General features: G+C 41.6%; 2 protein-coding genes across 9 annotated transcripts in view; one reads left to right on the forward strand and one right to left on the reverse strand.

The window, feature by feature from the left end:
- The window catches only part of CUL1 (cullin 1), a 47,565-nt gene extending 45,070 nt beyond the window's left edge, over window positions 1-2,495 (forward strand). For all 3 annotated transcript variants that reach the window (XM_080975829.1, XM_080975830.1, XM_080975831.1), the window contains 2 exons: window positions 49-162; window positions 1,979-2,495. In XM_080975829.1, the coding sequence (XP_080831955.1) occupies window positions 49-162; window positions 1,979-2,059 (195 nt within the window). In that variant the 3' untranslated portion in view covers window positions 2,060-2,495. The remainder of the gene's footprint in view (window positions 1-48; window positions 163-1,978) is intronic.
- A 2,588-nt stretch (window positions 2,496-5,083) lies between these two features.
- Window positions 5,084-16,125, reverse strand: part of EZH2 (enhancer of zeste 2 polycomb repressive complex 2 subunit) — a 54,466-nt gene continuing 43,424 nt past the window's right edge. For 5 of the 6 annotated variants that reach the window (XM_080975833.1, XM_080975836.1, XM_080975834.1 and 2 more), the window contains 8 exons: window positions 14,814-14,854; window positions 13,949-14,074; window positions 13,074-13,252; window positions 8,036-8,131; window positions 6,837-6,918; window positions 5,999-6,079; window positions 5,807-5,891; window positions 5,084-5,406 (listed from right to left, as the gene is read on the reverse strand). In XM_080975833.1, coding sequence (XP_080831959.1) covers window positions 5,346-5,406; window positions 5,807-5,891; window positions 5,999-6,079; window positions 6,837-6,918; window positions 8,036-8,131; window positions 13,074-13,252; window positions 13,949-14,074; window positions 14,814-14,854 — 751 coding nt within the window. In that variant the 3' untranslated portion in view covers window positions 5,084-5,345. The remainder of the gene's footprint in view (window positions 5,407-5,806; window positions 5,892-5,998; window positions 6,080-6,836; window positions 6,919-8,035; window positions 8,132-13,073; window positions 13,253-13,948; window positions 14,075-14,813; window positions 14,855-16,125) is intronic. The other variant, XM_080975837.1, reaches the window with a different exon arrangement.

The raw sequence follows: 16,125 nt of genomic DNA on the forward strand, positions 1-16,125 counted from the left end.
GGCTGATGTTGGATGACTAAAATGATTCCCCCCCCCCTTGCATGCTAGGCTGCCATTGTAAGGATTATGAAGATGAGAAAAGTCCTGAAACACCAGCAATTGCTGGGAGAAGTTCTCACACAACTGTCATCAAGGTTCAAGCCACGAGTTCCAGTAATAAAGGTTTGTCTAAAGAGCCATCTTGTAGTTGGAAAAACAAATCTTTCTCTGTATGCATCTGCAGCCCTTTCCACACACAGAAAAATAGGGATTAGCATAAAATATACCAAGCTTCAAGTAGAATTATGACACTGTCTGATCCTGTTTCATTATATTTCAATGTAAAACTTTCAGCAACACTTTAAAGGGTGCTTCCACACGACAGGTTTCCATAGTGTCTAATCTCACATCACCTTCATCCAAATCACGGCTCATACTACCCCATTTAAATATAGATTTTCTGCAGCAAATCCAAGAAATAAAATCAACATCTGTAGTCTGTGCTTGTCTAGAAGCTGGTTAGTGCATTTTTGGTGGGTTGGTCACATGTGGCTACAAGTTCTGGGTGACCTCTCTCTCTCCACACTACCAGTTTGCTCCTTCTCTGGACACAAGCTGCCCAGTCAGTGTAGACAATATGGAGGTAGATCCACGATTGCTAGAAGACAGCTTCGTCTTGCATTTCAGCGCTTGGGGTCGTGGGGCAGTGGCAAGGAAAAACTGCAATTTTGGCAAACTGACCTAGGATCAGGTGACTCCTGGACACGCACCCCAGGCTCTTGTGCAAGAGCACCACGTAGAGATCTCTCTACCGTTCCTTACCTCCCAATATATTGTCTTTGGCTATTTTTTGTTACAACAGCACCAGCTGTTCCTTTGCTCTTGCAAAAGTTGCCTGCCTTTTGCAGGATTTCAAAAAGGACTTCACTCTTTTCATATTCACATTCTGATGCCTTGCAGGGAATCAAGTTGGAAAGGTTTCCTGCCCTAAAAAATCTCGCTCTCCCTTCCCCCCGTTTGTGTGTGTGTGCATTCATTATATAATTACATAGCTACTATAATTACATAGATTGTTCTTGTAGAAAGCCATGGTTGTTGTGTGTGGTTTTTTTAAAGTTGCTCTGTGCACTCTTACAAACACTTTTTATCAGCTGTAACGAAGATTACTGTTATCAAATGCAGATGACTGCTAGTATTGGGGAAATAAACCATGACACAGTGTAATATGCCATGTGTTGTTCATCTCAGGTTGTATTTACCTAAATTTAAGACCTGCTAAGGAGCAGATGGTTGTTCTTATACCCTCACATGTAAAGCCACAGAATTCAAGGGTGTGCTTTCTATTTCCTGTGACTGTAAATTCTTTTTTGGATATAGTAACCCCTAACTTACACAGGGGATTGTGCCTAAAGCCAGAATTGCGTATAGTCAAAATACATTGGGAGCAATGGCAGGTGGGATTGCCCAAAGTCTTTTTCCCCCAGATGCCCACCCTCTTTTTATTTATTACTATTTTGCCAAGCATGTGAAAATGATTGCGCACAAGCTAAATGTGCCTTAAGTTGTGGGCTGACTGTACTCCTGTGCTGCTCAGATGAGACCCAGCAGAACCCTCTGGCTCCATGCAGTGCCTGCTGCGCTTATGTCGTCTCTGAGGACATTTAACTTGGTTCAGACTTGGGATGCTGGTGCTACTGCCTCTAGCCTGTTCCCCCTCTATTGCTACCTAAGTCCCATTAAAAAAATACTACAATACTGAAGTTGTACTATAGCATAGTGCTGTAGTTTACATACTGTATTTTTCTGTATATAAGACTAGGCTTTTCCCCTAAAAAATAATGTCCAAAATTTGGGGGCGTCTTATACACGGATAGATCTCCCCCCACTTTCTTAAATTGGACTCCCCAAAAATAGGTGGCATCTTATAGACAGAAAAATACGGTACTTTTTACTTTTTCCTAAAATGGCTATGAACAATGTCACATCTTTCTGTTTTCAGAAGTGCATTGACATTCTAATAGAGAAGGAATACTTGGAGCGAGTGGATGGCGAGAAGGACACCTACAGTTACTTGGCTTAACGGTTCTCAGCAGCTGTCTGGGTGGCAAGTAGTTAAGTGATTGAAGAAATGAGAACAGAACTTGTTGGCCTGCTGCCGTCTGGACCTCCATTTTTATAACCAAGACTAGGACTTCCATCTGCCAGTCTTGGAATTACATCAGACCTGCTCAGGATTGATACATTTCAAGTATGTAAATATGGACACCAATGCCATTTAACCTAATTTAAGAACAGAAAGGAATCTGAAACCTCCCTTGGAGGTTGCATGCTACTTGCATTTAAATCAATACATTGGCTATACAGCAACAGGTTGCCAGGCAGCATTTATACATACATGTTGGCAGCAGTTTGAGAGAGTCTAATTTGGCCCATGTGTAATCTGCTATAAAATCATTTGTATAGTGTGTTTCATTTTTTAATGTGTGATAAATAAAAACTTAAAACTTTCTGTACAAGTTGCATTTGGTTTTATTGTTAAGTTCCATGAGTTCTTTCTTAAATGTAAATAAAAGGTATAATTATGAAAGCCAGATAAACTAGTCCTGTTTTGCTTTTTGTATTGCTTCTAGTGATGTCAAAGTCTGGTTGCAGGTACTGGAAAAGTGAAGTTTGCCCAAAACTTTTATTGCAATGTGAAAAGTGAGAGGGAGTTTAAAGGAATATTTCCTTGGCCAGAAAATCCATCTTCCATCTGAAATTAATATTGGTATTACAAATCCACCTTTTCCCAATAATCATGCACTTTCATAGAATCACCAGTTATACCCAGGTGGATGAATACATCATCATAATCATCAGGTATGGGGGCATGTGATATTTAGCATATGTGGGGCACACAAGCAGCTGCCTGGCCATATTACACACACTGACTTTAAAGCCCCAGGATGGTACTGTATATGGAAACTCGCCATGATTATTTACAGATACAGGGACATGTGACATGGCATTGCAGTTGATTCAAACTTCAAGCATAGTGAGTCATGACAAGATGCTATGAACACAGTTCATGGTCATTAAAATACAGAGACAGCTTTCAGCAATTCTAATTTTTAGAAATTTTAAAGTTTGTCAGTTGCATATAAACACTGCATAGAAATCAGGTAGAAATTTGGACCTAAGTTAAAATGATTTCAGTTTTTAATAATAAATCTATGCCAATTAAGATTGTTCAGGTTATTGAACTTAATGGTTGGAACATTCTTAGTGGATGATGGTCCATCAAAGGGGCTATTGTGGCTACCTAGCGTACAAGGCAGGAAATGCACACAAATTCAAGGAAGTAGGGCCACTGAATATCCCGTCCATTTCCTGCTTTTTATACGGGCAGCTGATTTTTTTAAGCCTCTGCTTTTTACTTCAGTCCTTATGACTAATACTGTGTGTTTCATGAGTCTCAAGTGTGTGTGCTGACTTGGCAGCAGCCACACTTGTTTTTAACAGCTTAATGGCAGCTGCCTCGTTCTCTAGAACAACCCTGGTCATCTGTGAGGCCTGCTATGGTGGCTGTCTCAAACACGGTTGCTGTGATACACCCAATCTCACTGCTTGGAATAAGGCTTGCTGCCACCAAAGGTAAAGGGAACCCCTGACCATTAGGTCCAGTCATGGCTGACTCGGGGGTTGCGGCACTCATCTCGCTTTATTGGGCAAGGGAGCCGGCATACAGCTTCCTGGTCATGTGGCCAGCATGACTAAGCTGCTTCTGGCGAACCAGAGCAGCGCACGGAAACACCGTTTACCTTCCCGCTGGAGCGGTACCTATTTATCTACTTGCACTTTGACGGGCTTTCAAACTGCTAGGTTGGCAGGAGCTGGGACCGAGCAAAGGGAGCTCACCCCGTCATGGGCATTTGAACCACCAACCTTCTGATCAGCAAGTCCTAGGCTCTGTGGTTTAACCCACAGCACCACCCGTGTCCCTGCTGCCACCAAAGCACACTGCAAATTTGCCTTTTCTAAATCAGCAGCTGCTTCAGCACTTCACTGATCCTTCCAGTAACAACAGGGAGCCTGACATGAACCTGATGCCTCCCTTCCTCCTGTTTTGTTTACTACTACAGAAGTACTACAAAGGTGGAGGCATTTCTTGGGGCAAGCTCAGCCAAATTGTGCGAGTCTACCCAGATTCTGCAGCTATCCCTTCAAGCTCCTATTATGTATCCTGATGCCTGCTCAGTTCGCCCAAGTCTAACCAGCCTGCTCTTGAACATCAACAGCCAGTGCCTTCCTTGGAGGTTTTTAAGGAGAGGTTGGATGATTCTGTGATAATACACAAAACTTTGGGTATTATCTCTGAGAAGATTTAAAATTAGTTCTTATTTGTTGGGTGCTTTACAGAGATGACTTCACAAAGATGCATTTGATAGTTTAAGTTCAGTGGATAAATGTCAAATGTCACAAAATTATGAAAACATTTATTCTTACTTTAGACCCTCTACAATCAAGCAGGTGTTTAGGGAGACAAAGTCAGCTGTGTGATCAAGAAAAGGACATCTATACTTGAGGCCCTCACTGCTCATTGTGCTGTTGACTGAAGATGGGAAAAGGGGTGAAAATTGCAAACCTGTAAGAGTGATGATAGAATCAAAGTTGGAAGTGACCCCGAGGGTCATCTAGTCCAACCCACTGCAATTCAGGAATCTTCAACTAAAGCATCCAGGACAGGTGGCCTTCCAACCTCTGCTTAAAAAAATCAAATGAAGGGTGGTTACTGATGAAAGTTTCATGGGGGTTCATGGATTTGAACCTATGCCTCCCAAGTTCTGCCAAGCATGCTGATTCTTGTTGTCATCTTAGGTTGAATCCACCCCGGCTATAAGCTCAAGTATGTTTTTGATTCAACATTCTTCCTTTTTAGGAGGCGGGACAGTTTGCTAGCAGTAGCTGCAAACGATAGTTACAGGCTTTACTACAGGAGAATCCATTACATTCAGTTTGATGTGTCATGGCGAGTACCTAACATGAGCTTTTTCTCAGCCAAAAGCTCAAACACACTTTCATCCAGCCTTGGACCTGGATTAATGATGGAAGTAGACCACTTAAATTCAAAGTTCAAGTATCCTTTATTCAAGGTTTAAAAATGTACCATACTGCATTATTGCAAAAGTTCAATGGTACAAAACAGGGTTGCAGCTGGTGAGAAGGCAATAAAAAGTTGATTTAAAATTTGTCACTATAAATTACAGGTACAGTACTTTGCAAATTCTGCATTTGAAATTGCATCAATTCAATCTTCAAAAAAATTGCCCACAGTACTAGAAACTCCTGAAGATAAGGCAGCTGTTTTACAGAAGAGGTAGTTGGTATCAAGGGATCTCCATTTCTCTTTCAATGCCTACATACTTGAGGGCATCAGCCTGGCTGTATCTGAAACAAAGTACAAAATGATTTGTTAAATTTAGGAGTTTCTAAAGTGTCAAAACAAAAGGAAAAATAAAGATGAAAAGCAATTTGTCTGCAAATTGAGTTTACCACTCAAAACCTCTACATAAGTCAAGTCAGATTAGCAGGGCAGTTGTGGAAGATCCCAGGCTGGAGCAAGTGCTGTTGGGTGTCAGGGCAGAAACATTTTCTGGGTGGCACAGAAATGACTCCTGTAGTCAATCATTTCTGTCACCTGCTAGTTCTTTGGCTACCACACTTTCGGCATTTCCTTCTTGGTAAAATGATCAGCGGGTTGCATTCCCAAGACCTAAACTCTGAAACACTTGATAAATTTGGGCTGTTGAATGAGAAATGTGGTTGGTATTGAACACGCTATACATACCTATAATCAAAAAACAGTTCTTCACCAGTCTGAATGGCTCTCTTAGCAAATATGCCTATTCTGTGATCTCCATTAACCATCATAACTGTAAAACAAAAAGTGAAGTTGGTGCAAGGCTTTTTAAATATCTTGAGTGCTAATCGGATTCCTTGCTCATTTAGCTATACTCCCGTAAAATGTATAAACACTCACCTTTTGCATAGCAGTTGGGATTGACTGAATGGTTTGCAAATCTTATTTTGTTACCCTTCCTTGTTGCATCAACCACAAAATCTAAATAAAAAGACTGTTGTTAAAATGTCTGCAACAGACTGAAAAGTGGATACTATGGCAATATTCACTGAAATTGCTATCTGGAAGACTGTCACTACAGTTAAAATGCTATTGTCTCTGGCTTAACTTGTAATAACATTGAACACAGCCAGTTTATCTATGAAAATGTTTACTTGTAATCTTACATACGTGTCTAATGCTATACAAGAAGCTTATCTTACACACGTTTTTAAAAGTTTTTTAATTTCAAACAATGGATGTTTTTTAATGAAACGCTTTCTCTGCTTCAGTGGTATAGCCTGGGTGGGAGGGAAACGGACGGAGTGCGCCTGCGCATTCAACTGCCTAACGGCATCCGCATCACCCAGGAGACTGCAGCCGCAGAGATAAGAAAAGATGTTCCATTGTCTGGAGAGGTCACTTCCTGGTTCACATGGAGAAGCTGTTTTCAGCAGCAACCACTCCTGTGCCCCCCACCCCCACAGGCTACATCACGGCTCTGCTTTCCTTATATACCAGCCTTGTTTATCACACCACCTAAAAAGGTTTGTTGTGATGATCTATGCAAGTCTGGACTAAATGTTGACACCCCCAACAAGGTAGCTAATTTAAATATAAATGCTGTTCTGATCCCATGCCCCTCCTACTGTCTGAAACCTGAGGATGCACTTTGCTGGAAACAGTCACATGAAAACAAGCAATTTTTCATATCCCAAGAGAGGCTAAATAGTGGAGGGATTAAGAGTAGCACACATACCGTTATTCAGATTGAAGAGAAAACTGCACATATATTTGTCATATACTTTGCCTCGTCTGTCTGCTTCATCCTGAGAAATTATCTGAAAGGAAGATTGTTTTGGTAACATGCACAAACAGAACTGTCTCTCATCCCCCAAATTACCAGCTATCTTTACACGATTGCTGATTCAGCAGTTGAGTAGAGAAACTGCCTTTTGGCAACTTTTGCAGAAAGTCTCACAGGACTCAAAGCCAGATCAAACCTGTGTGCCTTCTGGGCAGGTGCATTCAGACACAGTGGTACCTTGGTTCCTAAACGGCTTGGCTCCCAAACAAATCGGCTCCCGAATGGCGCAAACCCGGAAGTAAGTTTGCGAATGTTTTTTGGAACCCAAATGTCAGTTTCAGCTGTCAGCATTATTTCCAGGGCTAATCAACCAATTGGAAGCTGCGTCCTGGTTTATGAACGTTTTACAAATCCAACGGACTTCCAGAATGGATTGAGTTCGGGAAACAAGGTAACACTAAATTTCCAGCAGTTGCATGCCAAAACTGACTTTTAATAAGATTATAGGGAAAGAGTATCCTAATACTCAGTTTAAACCTTGGCATGCAGTACTTCATGCTGATATGTTAAAACAATAAAGTTGATACATTTTTATTGAAGATTTGTATTGCTTATTGGTACACCCTGAAAGGCATCTTATCATGTAAATAGGAAGGTGGGATTTTTTAAAAAATAGTAATTTATCATCCTCCACCACCACATTCCATCAGCATTTGCAAGTCTGCTACTGCTTTAGGCTATCTGCACCAACAGCATAAAAATCAAGTTACTCTCTTTTCCACATCTGTCCCTGCTGTCTCTCAAAGTCATGATTTATTTGAAAAAGGGCTGAGGAACTGCAGCTTGACATACAGCAGAATTACAGTGGTACCTTGGGTTACGTTACCTTCTGGTAACATAGTTTTGAGTTACGAATGCAGCAAACCCAGAAAATGTATACTTCTGGGTTTTGCTGTGCACGCATGTGCAGAAGTGGCGCCTCCCGATAAGGATTTTTTGGGGGTAAGTACGGACCCCCGCGACAAATTAAGTTCGTATCCGGAAGCTCCACTGTATTAACTAAGAGGCATGCAATACAGAGGACTTTCCTGAAGATTGGATTATGAAGTAGTAGATGAAAAGGCTAACTTTATTCAAATTTTGTTTCTTACCTCACCACAATATTCAGAGATGAATTCATTTTTCTGCACTGGATCCTTAATGAAAATGCCCCAGCCTGCCACATCAGAAGGTGCTAGCAGCAAATGCTAGCAGAATGAAAAAGGAAGCCCCTTAAACATGCAGAAAAGATGTAACTCTATCCAAATACCTATGCAGCTGTTACAGAAAAGGAAACCAGCTGGAGTAAAGTAACACTTGCTTTGCTCAGACAAATGTTCCTGTCAGCAGTCTACTTGGGTGAATAGTGTCACACTCTGGCTGAGACTCACAGAAGGGCTGGCATGTTCCAGAGGAGCATCTCCTCCCCAAAGCTTCCTTGCCAGAATGAATCCTGCTCTGCAAGCCACGCCGCCAGGAATGGAACCTGGGTGTGTACACAATGACTGTCTCAGGTGGTACAGAACGATCCCAAGAGCTAATCCCTGCAGAGCATGCTCCCATGTAAGGCAGGCCGTAGACCATTCTTCTAGCAGTGTATAGCATTTATTTTATATAACTAGTTCACCTCTGCTGCTGTGTGTGTTCACAGCTCTACTGTCATGTATTTTATTTTCCCACCAAAATCAGTATCTGGAGATTAATAATATGTGAATTATATTGCCATAACCTCTAATCCTGGTTTTATTTAAATACATAAAATTATTATTTAGAAAGCGTGTGGCCACTTTTCAGACATTAAATAATGAACGGAACTTAGAAGTTTTTTGAGCTGTGCATCTCTGCTGTAGAGATCTCTCCAGCACTGCCACAAGTGGGAAAGCAAGCAAGAGGGAAGTTCAGTATTGGGATAGAGGAAGGGCTTTGCAAGTGACAAATGAAAGATTAGGTAGCAATCTTCTTGATAGTTATGTTACTTTAGAACTACCTGTTCACAAGAATTCTGAATCTGCTAATTTCTGTTGAAATTAATGTAGCAATCCCTAGAGCAGGGAATCTGTGACTCTCCTGACGTGGGGCTGCAGCTCCCACCAGCCCTGACCCCTGACCCCAGTGGCTGGGGCTGATGGGAGCAGGAATTCAACAGCAAGTACAAAGCCAGTTCTTAGAATCATAGAATCATAGAGTTGGAAGAGACCACAAGGGCCATCGAGTCCAACCCCCTGCCAAGCAGGAAACGAATGCTCTTGAATGTTCTTGAATGCTCCCCTCCCCCCAGTTTCCTGCCTGCTACAAGAATGGCCCAGTTCACACATAACAATAAGACAAACCACAGCTTAGTGTGAACAAACACATTTGTGGGTTCCTGGAGCAAGGATTGCAGCAGCAGCAGCTGCAGCCCACTCCCAGGCCATTCTATCTGGGGCTAAACTATGGCTTGTCTTAGCATTACACCTGAACCCAAGCTTGCGATTTGTCTTCCCCAGAAACCTCAAGTTGTAAGAACAAACCTTGCTGGCTTCTCATGGTATGTCTAGAGCAAGACAAACCATGAGCCCAAGTTCAAACAACACTAAACCATAGCTTAGCCCCAAGAAGCCAGGGAGCAGCAGGTCTGGGAGAGGAGTGCTGCTGTCGTGATCGCTGGATAAGGAACCCGCATCCTTGCCTCTGTGTGCAACATCATGGTTTGGGGCTTAGCATTACATGCAAACTAAGCTACTTAAGCTATCATGAACAAATTCTTCAAAGGTGGCCTAGGATTGGGGGGGGGGGGTAGTTAACACATATTTGGCGGTATTATGGACCAATCCTTATTAGAGTGCAGGTGGTTTTTGCACGGAAGCAGTTCACACATGCATGAACCTACAATCACAAGTAGTGGTGTCTGTACAAATCCCCACTTGCTGTTGTCATCATTAAGCAGTTAAAAGGAAAGATTGGTTTACCTGAAGTGTAGATTTGTGAAATGGGGACACTGAGGACAGTGGATTGGGTATTTCCTCTCACATGACCTCAGGCAGGAGCAAAGACTTGTGGGAGGCAGGCACTTCCTCAGTTTTTTGGATTTGCCAAGCAGCAATGTTCACCGAAGCACCTGAAAGAATAGCAGCCTCCCTCCCTTCCCGGCTCATAAATCAATAAATAGAGCAGCAACTGAGTACCCCTCTTATAGGAAAAAAAACCAGTGTGACTTCAGACCATCACAGGGATGGTTCCACTGTCCCCAGCGTCCCGATTTAACAAATCTACACTTCAGGTAAGCCAATTGTTCTATTTATTTCATGGGACGCTGGGAACAGTGGATTGGGAAATACCACAGCACTTCCCAATAACTGGGTGGGTCCACACAGCTGACACACTGATTACCAAACTTGGTATACACTGTACGGCCAAAAGCTGCCTGAGCTGAAGACATTTAGTTTAACTCACAATGCCTAGTGAAAGTGGAAGGAGGAGACCAAGTGGCTGCCCTACAACTCTCTATTGAAGTGGCATCAGCCATAAAGGCAGCAGAAGTCGAGGCTGACCCAGAGGACTGCGCAAAATATGAGATGGGTGGGGCAATTTCATAGTATCATAAGCTAAGAAAATGCACACCCTAATCCCTCTAGCTAAGGAAACTGAAGTGACCTTTGCTCCTAAGCAAAGGACACAGTAGAGAGCTTTACTTTGGATGTGGAATCAGCATGCCTGTTCTTAAGCCAAAGCATGCAGTGTGCCACTATTTGAGAGGCCATAGCTCTAGTTGCAAATTGTGTGTCCATAGTTGCGTCTGCCATAAAGGCTTGTGCTTGTAAAGGTTTAGAAATGGCTTGGCACTGATGAATGGCACCTGGGGGAAGGGAGTGCACACAATGCCAGCGTGTGCAGAGGAAGATGCTGCGCAAGATGCCCTTATAGACAGGGCAGCTGCAGCTTGGATTTTTCGAAGTGCAAACTCCAACTTCCTATCAGTTACATCCTTCAATTGGGCGTCTCTTTCTTTAGGAACAAGATTCCAAGAAGACAAAAGTAAAACAGGACTGTCTACTGTAGGTGTCTTAATATATGATATGAAGTCAGGATCCAGATCATATAGTTTACAGGCTAGAGATAAATTCTTTTTGGACTGCATAGGGGAATCCAACTCTGATTTGACTACTGTTTTTAGCACTGAAGGAACTAGCATATAGTTAGATTTTGTGCGGTTATCAATGAGCAAAGTAACTGGACTCTCAGAGGCAGGACTGGGAATTGTGGTAGGCTTTGGGGCCATTTCCAGTGCATGCATTATGCATTTTGCGTTTTAAAATAGGAGCATTCTGGAACAATCTAGTGGAAAGACAGAACTATCAATCCACTCCGCCTCAATTTCTGACTCTAGAAAAGATATTTGGGAAGAAAGTGCTACGTCCTCAGCATCAGATAAATCCTCCCCCATAGAGGGAAATGGATTGGGCACAGAGCCCCCCCCCCCCCCGATTTAGCCACACGTTGAGAGGAGGTCACCTTTTTAACCACAGAGGTAGATTTTTTAGGTTGTATGTTAAACTGTAAATCCTCTGATAATGAAGCAATCGGTCCCCGTTTCAACTGTTCAATTGGAGTGAATGGAAAGATGGGAGCTGAGGAAGCTGGCCTGGTCTGAGAGTGATGTTAAAGACCCTTTTGCACCCTGGTCATCCGTGAATCCTAACATTTCTGGTTCAGAATCAGATATATCTTCTATAACGTCCCTTCCAGTAACATAGAGTGGAAGAGCAGAATCAATAGCAACACACACAGACTGATTCCTATGAACTGGAGTCTGTGGAGGGCCAGGCTCATTAGCTTGCAATAAAACTGCAGTCGAAATATTTTTTCTTGGGGCAACAGAAGTAGTAGAAGCTTCATTGTGCCTATTTCCCTTAGAGGGTAGGACGTGTTTAAGCTTTTGTTTAGCCTTTTTGGGAAGAGGTTCAGGGGCTCCTTGTATAGGCTCCATAATAAATCAATAAATGGAAACAAATGAAGTTGTTCTGCACGCAGCCTGAGTAGCGTTCACTTCCAACGCCACAAAAGTGGACTATGGGAAAAGGAAAAATATACATCTCTCCAATGCTATCACAAGTGGACTAGGAGGAAATAGACCGCAAGTCACAGAATAATAAGTGTAAAGAATAATAATGAATGAATGAATGAATCACTCCTTAACTAGGAGGTTCAGAAGCAATCTATAAGTGCCTGCTCACTCCATCACCACAACTGCGAACTGGGAGGAGAATATACTGCTGAAGAAAAATAACCCCTACTCCTTCTGCTGTACCACAGACTAGGAGAGCAGTCAATATGAAGCCTTAAATGATACAGAAAATAATGGCTAAAGGCTGTAGAAATCACCAAAGAAATGAGGTGGTGATATGGAGCCAGCGGCCACTGAAAGTGAGATGCAATTGCAAAAAACCTCAGGTAGGATTCCGCCCCCCCAACTTATCTTTAAATCTGATCTGTAAAATAGCACACGGCAAAACGGAGCCACAGTGTGCAAAAAACAAGCATATTCAGCGACCCTGTAGGAGAGCAGTATACAGGGACGCTCTGCAAGAAAGTAAACTAAATAAAATAAAAACGAGAAGAACTAAGGTTGCTAAAGGGAAAAAATGGTAGCAGAGAGGGACAAAATATTTTTTGGAAGATATATATTCTAAAAAATATTTTGTGCGTGTGTGTGTGTGTCTTTGAGTGCAAGACTCAAAGACAGGTGTTAAGTTGCTAAAACTAAGGAAGATTAGATAAAATAAAGCAACAATAAAATGAGATCCAAATTGAAAAACTTATCTGAAGAAGCAGGAGAGCCAGGCGAACCATACTACTGAGTCAGGCAGGAGAAAAAACTGAGGAGGAAGTGCCTGCCTCCCACAAGTCTCTGCTCCTGCCGTAGGTCATGTGAGAGGAAATACCCAATCCACCGTTTCCAGCATCCCATGAAACGAATTACAAGTGTTAATCACCCTAGGGGTCAAAAATTAGAAACGGCCAATGTGAAAGTTCTAAAGGAATCTACGTGGTGCTATACAATTTGGTTTAAGTAGAAACCATATTCCAAACTGTTGGCCAAGAAAGCACTTGCTTTTATAGTGGGAGGCGTTTTCCTGAGCTGTTGGGGATTAGCATAAAAAGTGGAAGCACCTTTTTGGATCCTCGCTGAATGCTGCAGTTCTTGCAAGACACATTTTTGCTGTCCCAGTGATCTGCTGCTCCGCATGTCAAGCAAAGGTCTGGATCACACTCACGCACAGCCAAGTAGCAAGGACACTGCTTCGTGTTGCACTGAGCTTTGCAGCGGCAGCCGGGAAACCTGTTTTGGCCTTTAAGAAGAACAAAGCAGGAAGAATGAGCAGCTTGGCCAACATTGTATTTTGCATGGAACAGACCTGCCCTGTACCTGAATTTTGTTCATCTGAAAAGTTACAAATGTCATTTAAGCTTCAATTTGATATGCTTAGTACATTAAAATAAATTTATTTTCACACTAGTAAATTTATTTCATGCAACATGAGACCTGATAAATCTCTGAAGTGGCAGACAGTATTTTCAAATAGGCAATCATCTACAGGCAGCTCCCCATTGGCGTGGGGGTTGTGTTCTGAGGCACCATGCGTGTCAGCCCGCCCCCTTCCGGATCCGAAAACAGTGCACATGTCAGGGGTTGTGCGTGCCTTGAACACATGCAAATGGGGAGTTGCCTGTACGTAGCTGGAGCTGTCTTCATTTCTCATATAGCAACAATAACTTTCTTTAACATGCCAAAAAAAAGATGTAGACAAAAGTCAAATTTGAAAATAGTCATAGCAAAATGGCTCTCTCAGAACTTCCTGGGACAGAGCCCTTTAAACTTTTCACCATCTGCAAACCGCTAACGTATTTGGTGAGGAACACTGCATCTAGTTTGGTCTGAACACTTCCATCCCTACAAGACATGAAACTTTCCAGAGCTTTTAAATTCCACCAACTCATTGAAGCATTGACTCTCATACAATATACCCATTTCCAAAATGACTTACATTCTGAACTGCACTGACAGAACTTCTCACAGAAATTTTGAGCAATTACACAGGGACACGAGCTGTCACAAGGCTGACGTGGGTGATCACATGGCTGGTAGTTGTAAACATGATTAGATGACCCATCTGAATAAAAAAATAACATTAAGACAAATTTAAGAAAATGGCATTTGATAGAAAAGATCCTCTGAAAACCGTAGCTATAATACTTAAAGTTTCAAGTTAGAACAGATGAACGTACTGTAAAATGAACCTAGGACTTTAACCGAGTTTACTTGTCTTGGCCTCATTACTTTACAATGTATTAAGGTTACACCGTTATGAATGTATTACAGAGGAAGCATTTCCATGCTTGTAAATTAACATAATACTGCAAACATGTCTATTTCACAGCGTATTTGCAGCATAACAGATAATGCAAATCTAGATGACAAAGCCACAATTTTATTTTTAGAATCAAAAGCCTACAGAGATAGAACACATGTACATATAGAGAAGTCACAATTAACAAGACAGCATCTTATACTTTTTCATCTCTCTCAAACTATCTTTAAAGCCTACCTCTTCTTTGCAATTCAGCACCCCACCTGCAATAGACATATAAATCTTCCTGCTCACCAGGACTCATGTTCCTATGCACACATTCCTTACTAGGGGGGGATACAGTTTGCTTCCCTGAAATCAACTGGGAAGCCCTGAGAGACAGGAAACTGCCATGTGTGAAAGGGAGAACACTTGTTTACAAGGATTCCCTGGAAGAGGGATTTGTATGCTCTGGTTTCCCAGGTTGTTCAGTATTATTGTTATTTAAAAGAAACACCATCTGAGAATTTCTGGACATAAAGTAGAATGTAAATATGCTTACCCTTTTTCAGCTGTATCTTTCTGCAATGAGCAGCCCACAATCTGTAAAAACACAAATGGAGCATGAGGTTGGCAGGCTGTACTGAGCTGGAAAATGCAACTGTCCAGCTGAATCTCAGAGAGTGTCTTTGAGAGCCTGTCTTGTACAAGTAAAACAACAAGCTAAACACAGAGAAAAATTATCATTTTCTACATGTGGGTAATAAAATATCCTGTAAAGATAAAATTTATTAAAATGTTATCAGAAATCTAAATTTGCTCTGAAGTTGGGCTGAACAGATATTTTCACTAGTCAAACTATTCTACAGTATTTAATCATACTACAGTTAAGTTAGAGGCTAAGATTTCAAAGTTCAACCATGAGAAGGCTTTTGACCCTTTGTATTTCTATTTACACATCTAGTTTATTTTTGCTAGCCTAAATAAAGTCAAGATAACAAGAGATTTCAATATGTTCCATTTTTAAAGAAATCTATCTGAATACTGTATATGTATTTTTCTTAGTAAATAAAAAACTTCAATAAACAAACACTGTTACCTAAGAACCATCAGTGAATATTTCAAATGAACAGGGACACCTTTTGGGGGGTGCAGAATTCTGTCAACTTTCTATTCAATACAGGGCTAGATCACACAATACTTTCTCTATGCAAACAGTCTCTCCTTGGCTACACAAATGTACTAAGATAACAATAAATGTTTGAATAGAATGATCACTGAAAATGGAAGCAGTAAGTTCTATGATTCTGCATGCTGTGTGTGTAATATTTCATGTTCACTTCAGTGCATATCTTAATATTCTTACAATTTGAATCATAGTCATTTCAAGCACAATCCAATTCAGTTAGGTATGCTTGTCCATCAATTTCAGTGGGCTCAAACAAATTTAAGTGTACGTTTCACTTTGGATAGTTGCTCAGTACAGTGGTACCTCTACTTATGTTCACCTCCGGTTACATATCCTTTGGGATACATGCGCAGCAAACCTGTGAGTATTTTTAACGTAGAAGCGTTAAACTGCACGCATGTGCAGAAGCGGTATCTCCGGATACGCACACCTCGGGATCCGACCAGAGCTCTGGAACGGATCCCGTGTGCAACCAGAGGTACCACTGTATATGAGTCTTTGTCTTTGAAAGTCAATGCTATCATAAATCATTGTTAACTCTACAGCTGGGAAATTGAGACAAAAACCTAAGTTTATCAACACAGACATGGAACTTTATGGATGGACTGCCTGGGGTACATTGCATCTTATATATGATATTTCCTAAACTATGAAGCCAGATTTAATTTATTTACATCATACTTGG

This window comes from Podarcis pityusensis (genome assembly GCF_964106645.2).
Source record: "Podarcis pityusensis genome assembly, chromosome: 12".
In the NCBI taxonomy this organism is placed as follows: Eukaryota; Metazoa; Chordata; class Lepidosauria; order Squamata; family Lacertidae; genus Podarcis; species Podarcis pityusensis.